This window comes from Zeus faber (assembly GCF_960531495.2).
Source record: "Zeus faber genome assembly, chromosome: 18".
In the NCBI taxonomy this organism is placed as follows: domain Eukaryota; kingdom Metazoa; phylum Chordata; class Actinopteri; order Zeiformes; family Zeidae; genus Zeus; species Zeus faber.
In genome coordinates this window covers 10,658,074-10,677,291 of record NC_137210.1, presented here as the reverse complement: position 1 = coordinate 10,677,291, position 19,218 = coordinate 10,658,074, and the positions used below count along the sequence as shown (strand labels likewise).

Below are 19,218 nucleotides of genomic sequence, written 5' to 3'. Positions count from 1 at the left end.
TCAGAGCTAACGTAAAGAAAAAAGGGCATATCAGCGGAGGCAAAACAATAACACTGGCAGAGCCGTTAAAACAAATTTTCCTTGCCAGTTTAGGCCCCTCAAGTGGAACCGCTCACGTGAGCAACTACACACAAGCTACAACAGACTCGAGCACTGTGCTGGCTGCCAGTTTACCTACCTGTAGCGTAGCCTCCTTGGCTCAGTTCTCCGATCCACTGTTGTGTTCCCCCTATGTGACGTGATGTGTAGGATAACTGGAGCGGGTTCCCTGTGGTGTTGCTTGTTTCCACAACCGTTCTTGCAGTCAAACAGTAGGGTTTAGCCTCTGGGGGACGAAGGATCACTGACGAGTGCCCACACTACGTGATTGTGCGAAGCTGTTTTTTCCTACGTTTAGACCGTAAGCTCCTCACCGAACAAGGAAATGTTTCTTTTTTTTTCGGCATGCCTTTCTTCCTGCTATGCGAGAAGATCTGAAGGAACAGAGCCCAGGGTCCCATGTGATTATGTAGGGGCAGCACCTGGGCACCGGGGGTCACTTGTGACTTTGTTGATATAACATTCCAGACTGCGCATGCACGAGGTGAATAAATCCAGCGTCAAACACTGCCTCTGGCAGTCAGTAAAGAATGAAATAGAATAACACTGCACCAATAATCGCTGAAATAACTAAATAAGGTCAGTGGGACAAATAAGGAATCATACAACAATATGGCCAAATTTCAAAGTGTATGGTCGCACAAACGTATTCTGCAATCCTTCTCTTTCTCTTTATTTTTACCATGAGCACATCTGAGTTTATTTCAATTATCTGAAGGAGCATACACAAGAAGCTGCTGCGATCTCCAAATGAATCTTAGCAGGTGTGAGTTGGGAGACGGCGCCGGTGCAACAGAGTGGGTTTCAAAGCATTGGCTGGGGAATAATAACATGCCTGGTAAACTACAGTGACTCTTTGTTCATTTGTAATGAACGCAAAACACTGGGGAGGAGTGGGGAAAAACAAGGTAGCTGGAATATGCATGTATGTGTATATGCAGATGAATTTGTGTGTATGCATCTCTGCGTGTTTTTCTCTTTTACCGACACGCGGTTGGATGGATGCCAATATAAATGCCAGTGGGAGAGTGGGGGAGCCCAAACAAACAGCTGTTTATAAGACAGGGAGAGAAAGCTGAAAACAAGCTTGTGGATACCCCACTAGTGAACAAAGATATCACAAGGAGAAGGGTCATGGGAACGATAATGCACATGCAGATTCTAGAACATCATACATGCAAACACATTTTGCACAATTTATATTTCCCTAACAAATCAATAAAGTCAAAGTTTCAAGCTCGATGAAGTCTGCCATGGAAATTAAGCAGCATTTTCCTCGAGGGCTCCTTATTGCACCGCCTCCGCTAACTGGGAAGCCTTAAGGAGCTTAAGAAACAAGCGTGCTCAGGCAAAAAGAAAAAACAACACCAAAAACAAAAACGATCTCGCTCCACTAAAGAACCTCATTATACTTGTCAAACGGTGAAAAACTCAAGCAGGGGAATGCCTGGGTGCCTTTGCATTAGCTTGCGGCATCTTGACAAAACACTCCTCCCTCTAATGCTACGGAGAAGAAAAACAGCAAAAAAAAAAACAAACAAAAAAAAAAAAAAACCCCAGCGCTCACCCCGGAGACCGCCCGCAGTTTGTCAGGGGGAACCTGGCAGCGCACACACCAGACATCCAGGATTATCCAAGCAAGTCAGTGGGCTCCATCCTCTTCGTCTCAGCTCGCTCTCCGGCTCCTCTAATGTGTGTGGAAGCGGTGGATGGAGGCTGTGCAACTTGTGAATGCAGCTAAAGGCCTGACAATGGACGCCATTGTTCCTACACGGCCTGGGGTTGGGCTGGGCTGGGCTATCTCTCTCTCTGTCTCTCTCTGGTACGCCGTTGCTCCATCCCAGGGTGGGGACGGGTTGTAGACCAGAGGCTGAAAGGACATCTGCAGCCCCGGGCTCCCATGATAATGTACGGCTGCAGGCTCGGATTTGGCAGAGTTTCCTGATCTGATGAAGACAAACCTGTCGAAATGTTGGTGAATAAAGAACCATATGGAGCTACACTGAGTGTGCGATATTAGAGCTTCCTCTACTGCCAGCCTCGACCTATTCAGCTCCTTAGTGAGCAGGACAACTCCTACCCTCCCTTTCTCAGTAACACACTTTATCGACACCTTCCCACACCCCACCCCCCAAGGCCCGGCCCCGCTGAAGTGCGGCCACAACACACTGAAGCAGCTACACACACACACGTACTGCAGCTGCGACCAGAGTTTCCCTCATGCAATGGTGTCGAGACAATCCTCCCCAAAAATAGTGAAATTATTTAGTCATTTAGTCACTCACACTATGGTTATCCAGATTTGATTTGAAAATATATATGATTTTTGAATAAGAGAGGGGTAGTGCCAGATAGCTGCGATCAAAATGTACGTGTTCTGGTCTATTCAGGTGGAACGGTTTGCAAAAGACAGTGACAGTGTTTGAAAACTCAATCCCAAGAAAATGGTTAAATGTTGTTATTGGCGGGATTCTAGCATAATTATGAAAGGAGGCCCACCAAAAACAAGGAGGCACCGAAGGCAAAAAGCAAAACAGGAAAAGAGAAAGATGATCTGAGTTGATACCATCACCCCCACTTCTCCTAATCTGATACCCTGTAGGCTGCAGATGACAGGGCTGCTGGTGCAGAATATGGATACTGGTGTGAAACTGCGTGACCCGTCAACTTTGATCTTGCTGCAGAATTGCAACTCAGACGCAGGCAAGATGGCTGCCAGGAGACTATTTAGGCCGTCATGACGCACGCCATACAGCCTTGTGGGAATATGGGGTATTTAAATAAAAATCTGAAAATAACCGACTGCAAGTCATGCCAAAGCACAGCTGAATACTTACATCGAGGAGTGTGTGAAGGTGCTGGTCCTGGAATACGCTGTGGAGGAAGTCCAGATCCTTCTCACTGCAGTCTGTCAGAGCATGGATCTCCTCCAAACTGTCTAAAACCTGAGACACAGCCCCTGCACACACACACACACACACACACACACACACACACACACACACACACACACACACACACACACACACACACACACACACACACACACACACACACACACACACACACACGCACACCCACACACACACACATGCACACACGTCAGACCGCCATCCAATAACTCCCCTCAAGGTTTTTTTGTGTTTCCACTAAGTGTGCAAAAACAGCTCGATTGCAGGTGGGACAATTGTTTTCATTTCAGAATGACCATTTTACTTTTCCCTGGGAGTGGAGTGAACATAAGAGGCAAAGGTAGGATGAATGGATGGAAAGATGACGTAGCGAGGAACTGAATGGGCTTCACGGTCAAGATGCAGGACAGAGGAAAGTGAAACATGCATCACAGCACACGAGAAAACCAAGGGGTACCTACGTTCTGCCGCTAGGAGTCCTAGCAGGTGGGAGGCAGTAACGCAAACAGATGAGGAGAAAAAAAAAATAATAATAATAATAATAAAATAAAAAAAAAAAAAGGATTGGCATCCTGCAGGCTGAGAGAATCTGATTTCTACTTTGTGTGCAAAACATAAGTGAATTCACGCCAGTCCGACCAGTTAGTTTTAATAGCAACAGTAATTTGTCAACTCCGTTGGCTGTTTCACTAAAAGGGTTTTACGGGTTTCACACTGTGCACTGTTTGCACAGACTTTGTCCTGAGACATTCTGGAGTGTAAACATGGAGTCCAGAGCAGGGACATAATGGAGCTGGATCGCTCCCTTTGACAGAAACGTTATTGAGCTCCCATGCTGTACAACATGATCTGGGTCTCGGGGAATGGAGCTGGTCTGACATTTTAGGTCCTCGCTGTGCTTTACGACCCATCAGAACAACAGCTTTGCTCTGTGGGTCAAACTAAGGAGGACCTACCCAAAAATTGTACAACTATCTTTAAAGATCTCTTGACATATGCGGTACATTTTCACTTTTTTTAATTTTTTTTTTACACATTCTGAAATCTATTTCCACGTTCACACATCTATGTACACATTTGCAAACATCTCCATTGTTTGACATTGTTTTTCTCATTTTACAGGAAACTGGCCCAGTGGTCTGCATCACTGCGGTTTGTGTGTGCATTTCTTTGCCCTGATAGTCATTGGAGTGAGAGTTCAGTAGAAGAGGAGAGTCAAAGATGAGGAAGTGCAAAACCTCTGCAGCGTGCCTCAATGTAGGTATGTACATGTCTCTGTTCTGCAAATACCTGAGGAAGTGGGGTCATCTGAGAAGTCGTGGAGCTCCTCTGGGGGGTCTCCGTAGAAGGAGTTAAACTTGTGACTGGAGACTGCAGCCAGCACTGCCCCCTGTTGCAGCACGACAAGCAAAAAGTGCTTAAGCCCAACCCACTTGATAAGATGGGAACTGATGCAAATGTGTGAATGGAAGCATGTTGATCTGCAGTGTGTGAGTGTCAAACCTTGAGCTTTCTCCTGCTGTTGAACTTCCTCAGCTGTTCCACGGTCTCAGGCAGGTGGATCTTGTAGGCGTAGCGATCCCTCTCCTGGAAAGCGTCAACCAGATGCCAATCACATATTATCCGTACACTTTGTGAGCTGAAACGTGCTGTGGGTACCGCGGCTTTCCAGTTAGGACAGAAAAGTAATTCCTACTGTGCAGGACAGCATACCTTGAGCCAGGGGTGGTTGAGGGCCTCGTAGACGGTGATCCTCTCAGCAGGATCCAGCATCAGCATGCGCCGCACCAGGTCCTTGGCACTCTCCGAGATGTGGCTCCACTGCCGGGGATTCATCTGTGCGCACGAACCAGACACACACACACACACACACACGCGCGTGCACACGCACATGCACACACACACACACACACACTCTCGGGTGAAGACCCTTGAACAGTTAAACGAGCCTGAAAGCACCTTCTCCAGCCCTCAGCCACTGGAGAGCAGCGAGGTGGCTCACCTTGTATTTGCCCCTGCAGATGGCCTCAAACAGGCGCTCCTTGGTGCCGTAGAAGGGCAGGCAGCCAGAGAGGAGGATGAAGAGGATGACTCCGCAGCCCCACACGTCCACAGGCTTCCCATAGGGCTCCCGCTTCACAACCTCTGGGGCCATGAAGTGCGGGGTGCCCACCCGACCTGGAGAAAGTACGAATGAAACAAAAAAAAACAAAAAAAAAAAACACAGGTGAGTAGAAGGGAGCATACGGAATGGATGATTTAAACTTTTTTTTGCCCAGCCCCCATCTCTAACATTTTAAGGATTTGACGCCCTCCTTTCCAAAAAGTACAAATGAAAAATGTCGTATGGAAACTAACAAAGGTTATAGTAAACCAGGTGGAGCAGTCACATTAATTTGTGGCTATTTGCTACTCACACAGGGGCAGAAAAATGCACAATTAATAAATAATGCTATAATAATACTAATAATGAGAATACATTTAAATATGAACAATAAAGTATTCAATTTACAAACTTTAAATAAACATTTAATGAAATTAAATTAGTCATTTCAAGCCCCCAATCATCATTTCAAGCCCCCCGTGCAATTCCAGTGAGGTGCGCCCCACAGTATGAATACCACTGATTTAGTTATATGTACATTTTTTGGTCTATTCAGGTGGACCGGTCTGCCCATGAAACGGGGTGTTACAATTCCGATTTGAAATCGAAAATCAATCCAAATGAGCGTTTTGATTTTGAACTTCAAAATCCCAAGCAGGTTGACTTTCAATTTAAAGGTCACGATTCGATTTTCCATTTTAACATGGTTTTTTTTCCAGCACTGACAGCTATGCCATTGTTAGACTAGACTCTAGTCTTGATTTATAAAGAAAAACACTTTTATTTGAATATTAGAAATTACTACCGGGAATTAGAGAGAAACATTCCCGGTAATGGTGTGCGAAGTCCGCGTCGGCAGAGACACACGAGTGCACCGGGCGTCTCCCTCTCCTCCGGTGTTTCACTGTGTGTACAAGTGAGAGTGTGCCTTTGACCAGAATGTCCAGTAATTCCACAGATGTGCAAATGAAAGTGGGAAATAAACCCACCATCACCGACGGAATGTCTTCTTGTGCAGATGTTCCCAACCACCGGCTGGCGGACTGTGCCGGGCCGCCGGGCATTTGCCGCCAGACCAAGAGAACACGGGCTAGATATTTTTCAGGAGCGGCCTGCAGCAGTGCAGCAGCAGAAAACGTAGTAAATTAAATACATCTAGAGTTTTTATTTGCTTTGTTTGAAGAAAAGATCTCTCTGATCGTAACTGAAGTAGTAATTTGCCTTTTATTACCAGCGTTCCCCTCTAGCAAAAAAAACCATCTGTTTTTCTGCGCTTACTTTGATGAGTAACTTAAAAGTAGTGAAATAAGTAATTATTGTTTATTACTCTAAGTCTAGTTTTGTTAAAGCTCTTAACTGTTTAGGTGTGTTGTTTGAATATTATCTTGTTTTGTTATTATTTAAAATTTTTAATATTCAAATAAAAGTGTTTTTCTTTACAAATCAAGACTCGATATTCTAACAATGGCATAGCTGTCAGTGCTGAAAAAAATATATGTTTAAATCGAAAATCAAATTGTTACCTTAAAATGGAAAGTCAAATCAAATCGTGAAACCCCAAATAAATAATAAGAATGGTGGATATGGAAATGGATTACTGCTTAACAAGTAACTCTTCACTGTCCAAAATCACTAATCCAGAAATCCACCCTATTGTAATTTCCGATCACGGGCCGATTACTTTCAACCTGATAAACGAAACAAACAGGAACCCTCCCGGCAGGTGGCGGTTTAAGACCTCACTTTTGACAGGGTAAGAATTTAATCATTTCTTTTCAAGAGAATGGACTTCCTTCATTGAACTGAATGACTCCCCAGAAATATCACCATCCTTACTTTGGGAAACAGCTAAGGTAGTTCTAAGAGGAAGTAATATTTCATTCTCCACTCACAAGAAAAAGAAAGGACAAGAATGCCAAAATAAACTCGAACAGCGACTAAAGGAGTTGCATTTCCAACAAGCCCACTCATCTTCCGAGCAAATCCGAAATGAGATCAGGACAATTACATCTCAACTTGAAACTATCATCCATCAAAAGACACAATTCCTTATGACACGGACAAGAGCAAATTATTTTAAATTTCAATGACAAATCAGGTAAATTTCTTGCCAATCAATTGAAACATGATAAAGAAAAATCACTTATTACAGCCATCAAAGATTCACAGGGTACAATAACATACTCTCTGCAAGACATCAATAACATATTTAGGAGACTTTTATAAGAACCTATATCACTCAGATAATGAATCGAATATATCAAACATTCACTCATTCCTTGATGATATCGACCTTCCTAAACTTTCGACAGAACAGGCTACCACCTTAGATCAACCACTTACTCTTGAAGAGCTCAGGAAAGCGCTCTCTCTATGCCCAACAATAAGTCACCTGGATCAGATGGTTACCCAGTGAAATTTTATAAACACTTCTGGCCACTTATCTCCCCATTAATTATCAGAATGGTTACAGAGGTCAAGTCAACCTCAACCATGCCTCCGCACACTGCTCTTATCTCGGTTTTGCTGAAACCCAAAAAGGACCCAACCCTAACCTCTAGTTACAGACCCATAAGCCTTATTAATTGCGACCTTAAGATTATAAGTAAAACACTAACCAACAGAATTGAAAAAGTAATCCCATTTATTATTCACCCAGATCCAACAGGCTTTGTCAAAGGCAGACACTAATCCAGCAATATGCGTCGGTTATTTAGTCTGACGAGCATATCTAAAAGGAACAACTTAAATAGCATCATTGCCTCTTTGGATGCCGAAAAAGCATTTGATAGAGTGAATTGGACATATCTCTTTTCAATCCTCAACAAATTTGGCTTTGGAGAGTCCCTCATTCAATGGATCAGAATCCTCTACAACTCTCCATCTGCTTCTGTCATCACCAATGGTTACACTTCACAGCGTTTCACTCTACAACGTGGCACAAGACAAGGATGTCCGCTCTCCCCTTTACTATTCGCCATCTTTATTGAACCCCTCGCAGTGGCTATCCGTCAAAACAGTAATATTGTAGGCATACAAGAAACTCTGTTCACAAAATCAGTTTGTATGCAGACGATATCCTACTGTACATACGGAACCCAATATCATCCCTACCGGAGGCGTTCAATCTTATATCTAAATTCTCAGCTATCTTAGACTATTTAATAAATTGGACTAAAACCACAGTCTTACCACTCATTGGGGCGGACTGTAATGCTACAACCCAGAAACTTCACTTAACCATCACAACGGGCAATATTAGATACCTTGGTATTGATATCTCCCCCAGTCTATCAGATTTGTTTACCCTTAACTTCACTCCATTGCTCAAATCCATTGAAGAAGACCTCATTCAATGGAACAACCTACCCATCTCACTAATTGGTAGGATGCAGGATGGCAGCAGTGAAAATGAATATACTTCCAAAAATAAACAATGTATTTTCCAGTGCAACCAACAGTACATTAGTTTAATACTCTCGACTCAATAGTCAACAAATTTTATTGGAAATACAAGAAACCAAGAATTAAACTAGCAACACTACAGAAAAACAAAGACTGTGGAGGCCTAGCAGACCCAAACTTTAGATACTACTATCTAGCAAACCATCTTCAATTTAGAATTAAATGGTTACAACCAGAGCAACAATTGGCCCATGGATGGCGAGACATTGAACAATCTGAATGTCAGGAGTTATCATTATCCGATCTCCAATTCCTTACTGAATCTATAAAGAAACATAATTGCTTTAAAAACCCATTTATCGCAACAACTCTGTCAGCCTGGTGGAAATTCCTCAAACTCAGTGGTCACACTCTATCTCCAAACAAATTCACGCCAATCTGGCACAACCCAGATTTCCTGGTTAAAAACAAACCAATAATCTTTAGGTCTTGGAAAAGACAAGGAATTACTCATCTGGAACACATTTTTGAAAACAATTTGCTTATATCATTCCCAACCTTAACACAAAGGCATAATATCGGTGGCCACGGCTTCCTTCAATTCCTTCAATTACAGCAGTCTCTAAAAGTTAAAATCAAGCTGACGAACAACATCCTACAACCACCTGAAATGATTGAACATCTCACTCATATCGGTCACATGAAAAATCCCTTTTCCAGAATATACAAACTTTTACTAAAAATAGATGACACCTTATCTTTACCTACAATGAAATGGGAAAGAGACCTTGCTGTTCCCACCGATATCAACCTGTGGAAGCTTATTTGCAATAACACCTTTTCTATGACCCGCAACTCCAAAATGCAACTCATCCAATATAAGATTTTGCACAGAGCCTGATTTTGCACTGACATAACTCCATCATTTAATACTTGAGTCTTCCTAAGTCAGTGCAATGTCGTTGTGCTTTGGGGCATGTGGGGGCCCTCCTGGTCTGCTGGGGCTCCACGTTTGGGTGGCTGCCCGGGCGGCTCTGGGGACATCCGTGGTGTGTGGGCCAGTGTTCTTGGGGGATCCCGGGGCCCCACGGGGGAGTTGGGTGGTCTGGGGGGTGGCGCCCGCTCCTTTGCCTGAGCTGAGCTGGCCTGTCTCCGGGGGTGGCGGGGGGAGACTTGCTCCCGGGGAGTACCTGCAGCTGGCGTCCATGTGTGGGTTCCGGGCATGGTTGTGGGTTCTGGGACTCGGGCTGGGTGCGGGGGGTGTGGGTCGCTGGTTCAGGTCTCGGGACCCGTGGTTGGCGCGCTGCGGGGGTCGCCCGCCCGGTTGCTGGGGCTGGTTGGGCGTTCCATCTGGGCCTGTCAACCTGAGTCCTGAACCTGGTTGGCTGTGCTAGGCGCGGGGCTCACCATGTGGCCTCCTTCGTGGGTGGCGGTCTCCTGTCATCCCACCGGGCGGCCAGGGTACCTGCCCTCCGACGCTCTCTACGCGGGGGGTTGGGCTGTGGGTGGGGTTGCCGTCTGCCGCCCTCTGTTCTGTAGTCCGCATGCTCGGCGGCTGGGGGCTGACCAGGGGCCTGATGTGGGCGCGGAGCAGCCCGACATGGCGGAGGCGCATGGCGAACGCACTGCGCCCTTGGCTGATCGCTGTGGGTTGGCTGCCACCAGGTACGGGAGGTTGGCGCACTGGGGCGTGTTTGGGCCCGGGGGTGGGTCCGCGTGGTTGCTCCCCGGCCTGCTGCGCCCCTGGATGGATCCGGTCGCGACTTGCCTATCTCTCCCAGTGCCAAAACTCATACTCAGCACATAAACCACACAATAGACCGAGGACTTGCGGGATGGTGGGGTGCAGGCTATGTGGGTGGGGATGCGGTGGGCAGCTGCCATCTTGCCTGTCACGCTCCTGCCCAAGCATCCTTCTTGTCCGTCCCAAAATTTTAATCCCACTCACATTAGCTTCGAACACACACACGCATTGGCACACCAATCCTACTCCGAACAACACTCTATCGAACCAAGGTCTGCGAGACAGGAGGGTTGCGAGTGATTTGGGTTCGACTTGCCTGAAGGACTTGCAACCCCAGCCCCGCAATTTTAACTGCAGTTACCAACAGCACACATTGAGCACTGGGGTTTTTGCGGGGTGGCCGGTCGCTGGCGGGTCGGTTTGGGGGCGCGGTTGGCTGGGGGGCGGTCGGGTGGGCCCCTCCTCCCGGCCTGGCTGGAGTCGTTTAAATTTATCGCTCAACCGTACGTCACGTTGGGCCTCAGTGGAATTTGAACCATGCCACATCTGAATAACTCCACCCACAACTTGAGTGCCACCGCTAGCGGGTCCGGTGGCTAAGAGCTAAGCTAAGAGCTAAGCTTGGGAAGGGCACTGTTGTTGGCTGCACAGACCAGCATCATTCTTTTAAAAAAAAGAAGAAATAAAACCAACTGTCTGTGACAAAACTGCAGAGGAGGGAAATGTAAGTATTTAAAGAATAACTTGGCAAGCGGACTCTGCTACACGCCGGTTGGGTGGGGTGGGCCTCGCCCTTACGTGGGGCGGTGGTGGGCATGGAGGCGGTTTGGGCAGGGTGTCAGTCTGTTGGTGCGGGGCCTGGAGTCCGTGCCTGGCATCCATAGCCTGGGTTCTGGGCCTGCGGCTGCATCTTATGCCTGCACATGGGGATGGGTTGTATGTGTGCGCTTCGAGGATGCAGGGTCTCCTAGCGCTCTCTGGGACTGGTTTATGCTCCTCGGGGCCGGCCGTGGGTGTTACTCCGCAGGCTTCCAGTTTCTCTGGGGGCTGGGGGTCTTCTGTGGCTGCAGGGCAGGCTTTCCTGCGGTCGTGGGGTGTTCATACAGCTGCGGGACTCAGGGGTGGGCTCGAGGCCTTTTACACTGCTTGGAGCCGCTACAATATAATTCCGACCTCATACCCAAAATTAATTGGGACAAGCCCTGTACACTCACCAGTGGACACACACACACACACACACACACACACACACACACACACACACACACACACACACACACACACACACACACACACACACACACACACACACACACACACACACACACACACACACACCACCAGCACCTGCCTTGAACACACCCCCAACACCCTCCTGGTTACATTCCTCCCCTTTTCTCCCTCATTACTGCCGAATTGCTGTTCCAGTTTTCCTGGACTTAAATAACTCTGTTTTGTCGATATATGTCGTCTGACGTTTCTATGTTTGTTTTGCCATGTACATGGTTTTTGGTTGTATGTTTATTTGTCTCACGCGTGGTGATTCTCCCCCTCTTGGAGTAGTGATTAGTTGTTTAAAGACAAAACATGGTAAAATCATTCTCCAACGAGGGTGATTGGTGGCAGTTCTGTGTAACAAAAAGCTGCACTCTTGTCATCCTACAGGTCGTCCACAGGACAGAGTTGTTGCAGCAGTCCTTGATGATTAAAGAATGAATAAAAAGTGCTATTGCATGTTGAGAAGTTGAACTCCACTTGCAGACTAACTCTTTCCTCAATGCAACGGCACAAATACTCTGTGTTGTATGCCCAGCATGCTGAAGCACAGGTTAACAAAAACAACAACCACAAATGTGTGTTGTCGGCAAAGTTGGAACAAACTTTTAAATTAGGCCTTGTAGAGCTAATATGAATGACGATTCAGCAACTGGATTGCTTATTTCTTGCCTCAAATTTGTTCAGAAACAGATTTTAGTAGACTGATAAGGTGAAATCAGTCGTGTTTACAGACTATTCACTTCAAAGGAATCCGGAGCAAAGCTCAAACCCCATTGGCTCACAGAACTAGAGGCCTCAGGAGGGAGGCTCCACCCTCTAAACAGACCGTTCTGGAACAGGATGGATAAAAGCATGTTACAAGGGCCACAATGCATAATCTGGTGGTGGTGGTATTTTTACAGCAAAAAAAATTCAAAAACATGTTTTGGGGACCTCAGAGACTTAAATTAACTTGTTGAAAGGGAGCATAATATGTCCCCTTTAAACCTTAAATTGCAGACCTGAGGTGACCTCAAACCAAGTTCCATCTTATTGTTACTTTTACTACTAGGATTATACAAGGGAAACATGTCATTGCCTAGCGGAATGAGCATAAGTTTCCAATGAACTTTACTACTAATGGGAACAATGACGATCTCAGAAGAAGGTCAGACAAAAGGAAAGTGTGCACGCATTGTGTTAGTGTCTGTGTGTGTGTGTGTGTGTGTGTGTGTGTGTGTGTGTGTGTGTGTGTGTGTGTGTGTGTGTGTGTGTGTGTGTGTATGTGTGTGTGTGTGTGCGTGCATGCGAGCGCACTGTACCTCCAGCCACCAGTCCTGACTCTCCGAGCTGGATGGCAACTCCAAACCCCCCAAGCTTTACAGGAGCGGAGTTTTCTTTAGATGCCAGCAGCACACAGTGTGGCTGAAAGAGAGAGCGCAAACAGAAGATAGAGGGGAAAAATAGAGGTTATTTATAGAACAGGATCAGACTTATGGTAATTTCACAGACTCTTAACTTAATTCTCTCCTCTTGTTAATTAAAGAAGGACACCCTCCTCGTAATGAAAGGGGGACATGACAAGAATCGTGTCTACGAGACGCATATTTCCAAACCACAAAACCTTCATAGCTTTTCACGCCCACCAATGCTGCACACAAACGCCTGACAGAATTTGAAATTAAAAGCCCATGAGAGATAAACAAGTCTCAATTGTGGAAGCAATGTTTGGGCATCATCTAAGGATTCCTCATTGGTTTAGCTTAAAGTAAGACTTCCCAGTGGAATTTTCGACCATTATACATTTTACTTCAGGACCATAACAAAGACTTTATATAACAAGAGGTGCATTTTCTTGAAGTGTTGGCTTAATCACTACTAACATCTGCTGCCGAGAACTTATTACATCACACTGTGAAATGAATCAACTAAAATGCGGCTCTTAAACGTAACTTAGTACACCGATCTGTTAATATACATTATATACTTATATATCTTTTAGTTAAGAATCTAACAGACACTTGGTGGCAATGTGAAAAAGATCCAACCCATGTATTTCTAAACTATTTAATGTTATTCTCCCTGTTGCAATACACCCATCATTCTAAAATTGTATATTTTTTTAATATAAATTCAAAATTTCTTTGCTCTTGTTAAAGCAGTACTTTGCAAAAAGTGTCATATGATGCCTTGATGATCCAAGCTGGAACGCCCACTGATTGTCAAATTAAACCATTTCTTCAAACTAAACAATAGCTTTGTGTCTCTGTGTGACGCTCAATTACTACTCTAACTACACCCACATTTTCCATTTGAGGAAAAATTGAGGGGGAGAAGTGAAAGCAAGAAATGAAATTGGCTGGAGGAGGCATTTAGGGTTAGCCGATACGCATTGTTGTAAGATTAATACCCTTTTATTTTTTGAGGCTTTATTAATGAAAATAAAGAGAGAAGCAGAAAAAATAGGTCATAGAAATAAACAAATCTATGATTTAACATGCGCACATGACCAAACAATACACGCCGTTTAGTTCTCCATTCTGAGCCCAGGCGTGTTGGCTCCTCCACTCTGGCAAAGCTCACTTGAGTGATTGACTCTGGGTTTTATTTGGGCAGCCATTCCTTGGGTGGCAATTCATATTTGGCTTGCCTATCCCCTCTGGAGCCTATTGTTTTCATTTCTAGGAGGGCTTGGGGTGATATTTTATTATAAACCAATCTGCCAATGAGGGTGACTGCACTTAGCAGGTACCTCCATATTGTAATCACAGCCTGATGCGGAGAGCCAGAGCCGGGTGCAGGAACGGTGAGTACTCTGCGACTCCCTCGGCTTGTTCGTAGCATGTGTAATCAGAAACTGTGTGGAGCCAAGCCCTGCCTCTGCCCTCTGCAGTGGTTTGAAGCTGTGGTCAACCCCCTCTTTCCTTCCAGTTTTTCGTCTGAAAAAGCATCACCGCATTGTGCATTTCAGCATTTCTCTGTCTGCGTTCGGCAGTGCCACTGGGGAGGGTGAATCACAGAGAGGGAGCGAGAGGGAGCGAGAGAGAGAGCGAGAGAGAGAGAGTGAGAGAGAGAGAGAGAGAGAGAGAGAGAGAGAGTGAGAGAATTGGCAGATATATTTTTAATCTGTGAAACACTGCTGATGAAGAAGTGCTCAGTCAGTCAGAACAGAACAGAAGATTGGTTTCAGAAATGTCGCAAACGGATACGAAGCTTCAATATTCCAAAAAGCAACCTGTAAGCTAAAGAAAGGGTTATCTCAAGGGGAGCACATTGGATTTAGCCTTGTGACAGAAGAGGATTAAAAGAAGGACTTTTACCGCCACCCAGGCACATTGACACAAGATACCAGCAAGTAAGGAACTTCATTTACATGGTGAGTAGTTTTACCATCACAATGGCTACAATATAAGGTTGCTTGCTGGACAAAGGGCAGCACATTGATATCCAGTTATCACAGAGAAAAATTCCATGTGAATTCACCATGTATGTTCTTTTGGTATTGCTGCTTCTTAGGTGGCCAACAGTGGTACTGAATACTACCATAGTTATTCTGAAACTCAATACAACAATCTGGAGATAATATGTCACAGCAAATAAAGTTCTGCTTTAGTTCTGTAAGTAGCAGTGAGGATGGAGGCCTTCTGGTAAGGTGGTGGTTGTCTGCTGCTTGATATGTAATTAATGAGGGCAGGATTACCAACGATTTAGGGCAAGACCTAGCTGGCCCTGGGGCTCTAATGAGAACTCAGGCTTTTCCCAAGAGAGCCAGAACAACTCTAAGGACACATTACGGCTAATCTTTGAATCTATACAAACAACTAGACATAATAACACCATCCAAGTAAAGCAAAGACCTTGTGCTTTATAATTGAATAATTTGTCTTCATTCAGGGCTGAAGAACGAAACAACGATGACAACATACTTCTCTGTGACGGATTTTCCATCTCAAAATTCCTCCATTTCTGGCATCGCCACTCTGGCCAGCCAGGTAACCGCCGCTGTGACCCCTGACCCCGGCCAGTCTTGTTCCCCAGACAACGGCTCACTGCAGATTCCGCTGGCATTGCTGTACAGTCTGCTCTTCATCCTGGGTCTGGCAGGAAACCTGTTAGCTCTCTGGGTCTTCCTCTGCGTCCATTCCAAGAAGAACTCAGTTCACGTGTTTCTCATCAACGTAGCCCTGGCGGACCTGCTCCTCATAGTCTGCCTCCCCTTCAGGGTGTGGTACCACAGCCGGGGTGACCGCTGGGAGCTGGGCCCTACCATGTGCAGAGTGGTGGGAAACCTCTTCTACATGAACATGTACATCAGCATAACGCTGCTGGGGCTGATCAGTGTGGACCGATACCTGAAGATCAAACGCAGCACGGGAGCGCCCGACAGACTGCAGGCCACAAGGTGGAGCACAGTGACCTGTGCCCTCATCTGGTTCCTGGCCTTTGCCTTGACTTTGGTCTTCCTGTTGTCCGAAAGTAACGGAGAGTCACAAAGGTCGGTGGCATCTTTAAATAAAACTCCTTTAACAGCTTCCAATTTTTTTTCATTATTGTTTAGGGATCTGTGTGTGATTATGTCATTCTGCAATGACAATGTGTGCTTCCCACAGGTGTTTCCAGTACAAAATACTCCAGCATGCTAAGTGGAAAGCGTACATCAACCTCCTGATAGTGTTTTTCTTTTGGCTCACTTTTGCCTCTCTGGCCATGTCTTACGCCAAGATTGCCATCGGACTTCTGAGGACATCCCAGGAGAAACCGGGGTTACCGAATGCAACCCTCTACACCCGGACGGCCAAGAAGTCCTTCTTCATCCTCTTCCTCTTCACGGTCTGCTTTGTGCCCTATCACATTGTTAGGGTGTTCTACATTGTCACCCAAATCTCAGACACCTCCTGCTACTGGAGGAACGTGGCTGACCAGGCCAATGAGGTGGCCCTGCTCTTTTCTGCTATGAACAGTTGCCTGGACCCAGTCATGTACTTCCTGCTTTCCTCGTCTGTGAGGAAGCAGGTGCTACAGTTGCTGGGCAGTGTGCTACGAGGGCGGGACACCAACGCTAGTGGGAACAGCTCCAGCGCAGAGCCCGGTTAAGGGACTGGGAGGACTGCAATCTTGCTTTAAGTAGAAATAGAAATCTATGCCACATTGAGACACATGACATAGAATTTGCCACAGCAATGAAATTGATGGTCACAATTAGCTGGCAAATAACGCCATCACTATTTTATGGCAAACATCACTGCAGGTTACTTTATTGGTGCAGATTAACACTATTGAGTTAAGAGTATGGTTAGGCACTGCTGGTCTAGTCACAGGATACTAATGATATGAGCTTATAGATAATAAGGGCCTCATGACTGATCAAAAGAGACACTATGTGTGGTATTCTAACACACACTTTTCTTTTTTGCATCAGTCTGGTCAAGCTATTATCTCTCATCACCTTCTGAAAGCTAAAGATGCTTGGGTCATGTAGGATTTACCAGTCTCAGTTTCTATCCAATCACCTTTGTGTATCTAGCCCCACCAAGTAGAACACTTATGGAATATGGAGTATGTTAAGAAATAAAAAAATGTGTTTCTTGTATACTGTAAATCCTTCATTGACATATTTAATTTGGGAATTAATCACTGCTCAGTAGTATGCCATTCTAGTTATTGATACATTGATTCTAATGTGATGCATTTTATGAATCAATCTTCAGTGGGACAAGAAAAGCGATGCTAAAAACTAAAAAAACTGATTTGGTACCAATCTAGCTGACCAGTGCAGGAGCACCACCTCAAGGCAGAATAAATACAGACAGTAAATAGTGTAGAGAATAGCGCCCCCCAATGGCTACCTTTCATCTGCAGAGGGGATGGAGTAATTTACAAAGTTGAATGGAGCAGACAATGCTCTTCAAGGAGAGAGGGGGAATTAGAAAAAAATTAAAATTGTAGGTCTATGAAGCCCAATAAATGAAATGGGAAAAAAAGGACAGTAATAACCGGCTGTGCGATTTATTTGTCAGTGAGGATTTTTCTCAGAGCTTTAACAACAAGTTTCAATTAAAACCACAACGCATATTTAACACAGTGGGAAAAATTAAGGGTAATATATTTTAAATTGAAAAATTAAATCCACACAGACATTATTCTTTGTCAACTGATATTGACTTGTGAAATCAAAAGTCACCTGTTAAATATGCACCATGAAAAAGAATAGGCAAATGCCATTTCTATTTAAAAAGTCATTTTTAGTCTCAGTTCTGGTCAGGTCTGAATCAAGCAATTAATTTCCATTACCTGAAACCATTTCCTGAAATGAAGTTTCACAAACCACGCTGAAGTACTAGTACACACTGATGCTGGTAAATATATGTTCCTTGTTTTAGAAACCTGTACAGCAGGTAGTTGCAAGCAGCTGCTTCTACTGCCAACCCTTGTTAAGTGACGTATGTTGTATGTATTTTACTAACTATTGCAGTTACATGCCTCTAAAGCTTTGAAGAAATCAGCCTTCTTTCCAGTGGTATGTATAGAGCAAACAAGAATTTTGTTTGATTTACATTTATGTAATTCAGGCATTTTTCAAGCTAGAAGTAGTTTATTGCTTAGTCTGTGACTAGTGTGAATTTAGGGTTATAAACATAAACTTGCTGCAATTGAACTCTTAAAAGATCAACGGAGAATACACGTGACCCCTCTCTTTCAAGTCAGACGCCCGGCGTGTCTCCATCAGCATTTTCCCTCTGTCTCTGCCCGACCCGACCCGACGCCCATCCTCCTTCCCTCCCTGTGCACTCATCTTCCTCACGCGGTTGCCAGGCAACGCGCTGTCCTTGTGGGTGTTCCTGCACTGGGTCTCAGCCACAGCCCCAACCCAGGTCTACCTTTGTCATTTGAGTGCTTCCAACCTGCTGGTGTCTCTCACCGCACCCCTCCTAGCCGCCTACTACACCCAGGCAATAAATCATCCGGTGCTGTTGTGTGGAGAACGGCCCGGCAGTGTGGACAGTCACAGATGGCGACTGAGACTCCTAGTGTGGATTTGACTCTTTCAGGGGTTTTGAGCCTTCTGTGTCTAGCATACAGATGTATTGAAATATATGGAACCCTTATATGTGATCTAAAAAAGATTTATCCGCAAGGATAACAACAGACCGGTTGAATGGCTCACATGCTTTATGTTTTGACAATATGTTCATATTGTGGGATACCTCCTTTTTGCAGTAGACAATTCTAAACGTCCTGAGTGTGCGGGCTGCCTTGTCTGGTAATTGCAAATGCATTATTCAATCTCTGTTGTCTAGTGTGTATTTGTCAGAGAATAACATAGAGGAGGAAGTGTGAAAAAAAAACAGACCTGTAAGGGTAAATACCACGGACCCTTTCAATATTCATTCAGATTTTGTCAATTTATTTTCTTAATTTGACGTGAAAGTGTTGATTTTGCCGGGTAATTTGCACACTGCAAGGAAGTAAAGTGAAAGCAGTGATGCTGGGAGGATGCGGGCACAGTAAATTGAGTGAGTGGAAAATGTCCTCAAGTGACACTTGTTTACCCCAATAAACGTAATCTATAGTATCTTAATCAAAGACATTCCACTGTAATTTGCTTAAAGCCGCTCCTTGCTAAGTTATAATGACTACAGCTAACGTCATTTTTCCAAGTGCTCAGCCTCATTAGAGAGCCCAATGGCTCACATCAA

The 19,218-nt window shown here is 45.0% G+C and overlaps 2 protein-coding genes across 3 annotated transcripts in view; one reads left to right on the top strand and one right to left on the bottom strand.

Annotated features, from left to right (window-relative positions):
- The window catches only part of caska (calcium/calmodulin-dependent serine protein kinase a), a 110,178-nt gene that overhangs the window by 23,327 nt on the left and 67,633 nt on the right, over positions 1–19,218 (bottom strand). For both annotated transcript variants that reach the window (XM_080019675.1, XM_080019676.1), the window contains exons 6-11: positions 12,844–12,946; positions 5,014–5,189; positions 4,725–4,847; positions 4,515–4,598; positions 4,302–4,401; positions 2,937–3,058 (exon numbers count right to left, since the gene is read on the bottom strand). In XM_080019675.1, coding sequence (XP_079875801.1) covers positions 2,937–3,058; positions 4,302–4,401; positions 4,515–4,598; positions 4,725–4,847; positions 5,014–5,189; positions 12,844–12,946 — 708 coding nt within the window. The remainder of the gene's footprint in view (positions 1–2,936; positions 3,059–4,301; positions 4,402–4,514; positions 4,599–4,724; positions 4,848–5,013; positions 5,190–12,843; positions 12,947–19,218) is intronic.
- Positions 14,878–16,735, top strand: LOC307243676 (putative G-protein coupled receptor 34). Its single transcript, XM_080018576.1, has 3 exons — positions 14,878–14,897; positions 15,416–16,016; positions 16,132–16,735. The coding sequence occupies exons 2-3, from the start codon at positions 15,436–15,438 to the stop codon at positions 16,613–16,615; spliced, it is 1,065 nt and encodes a 354-aa protein (XP_079874702.1). The 5' UTR covers positions 14,878–14,897; positions 15,416–15,435; the 3' UTR covers positions 16,616–16,735.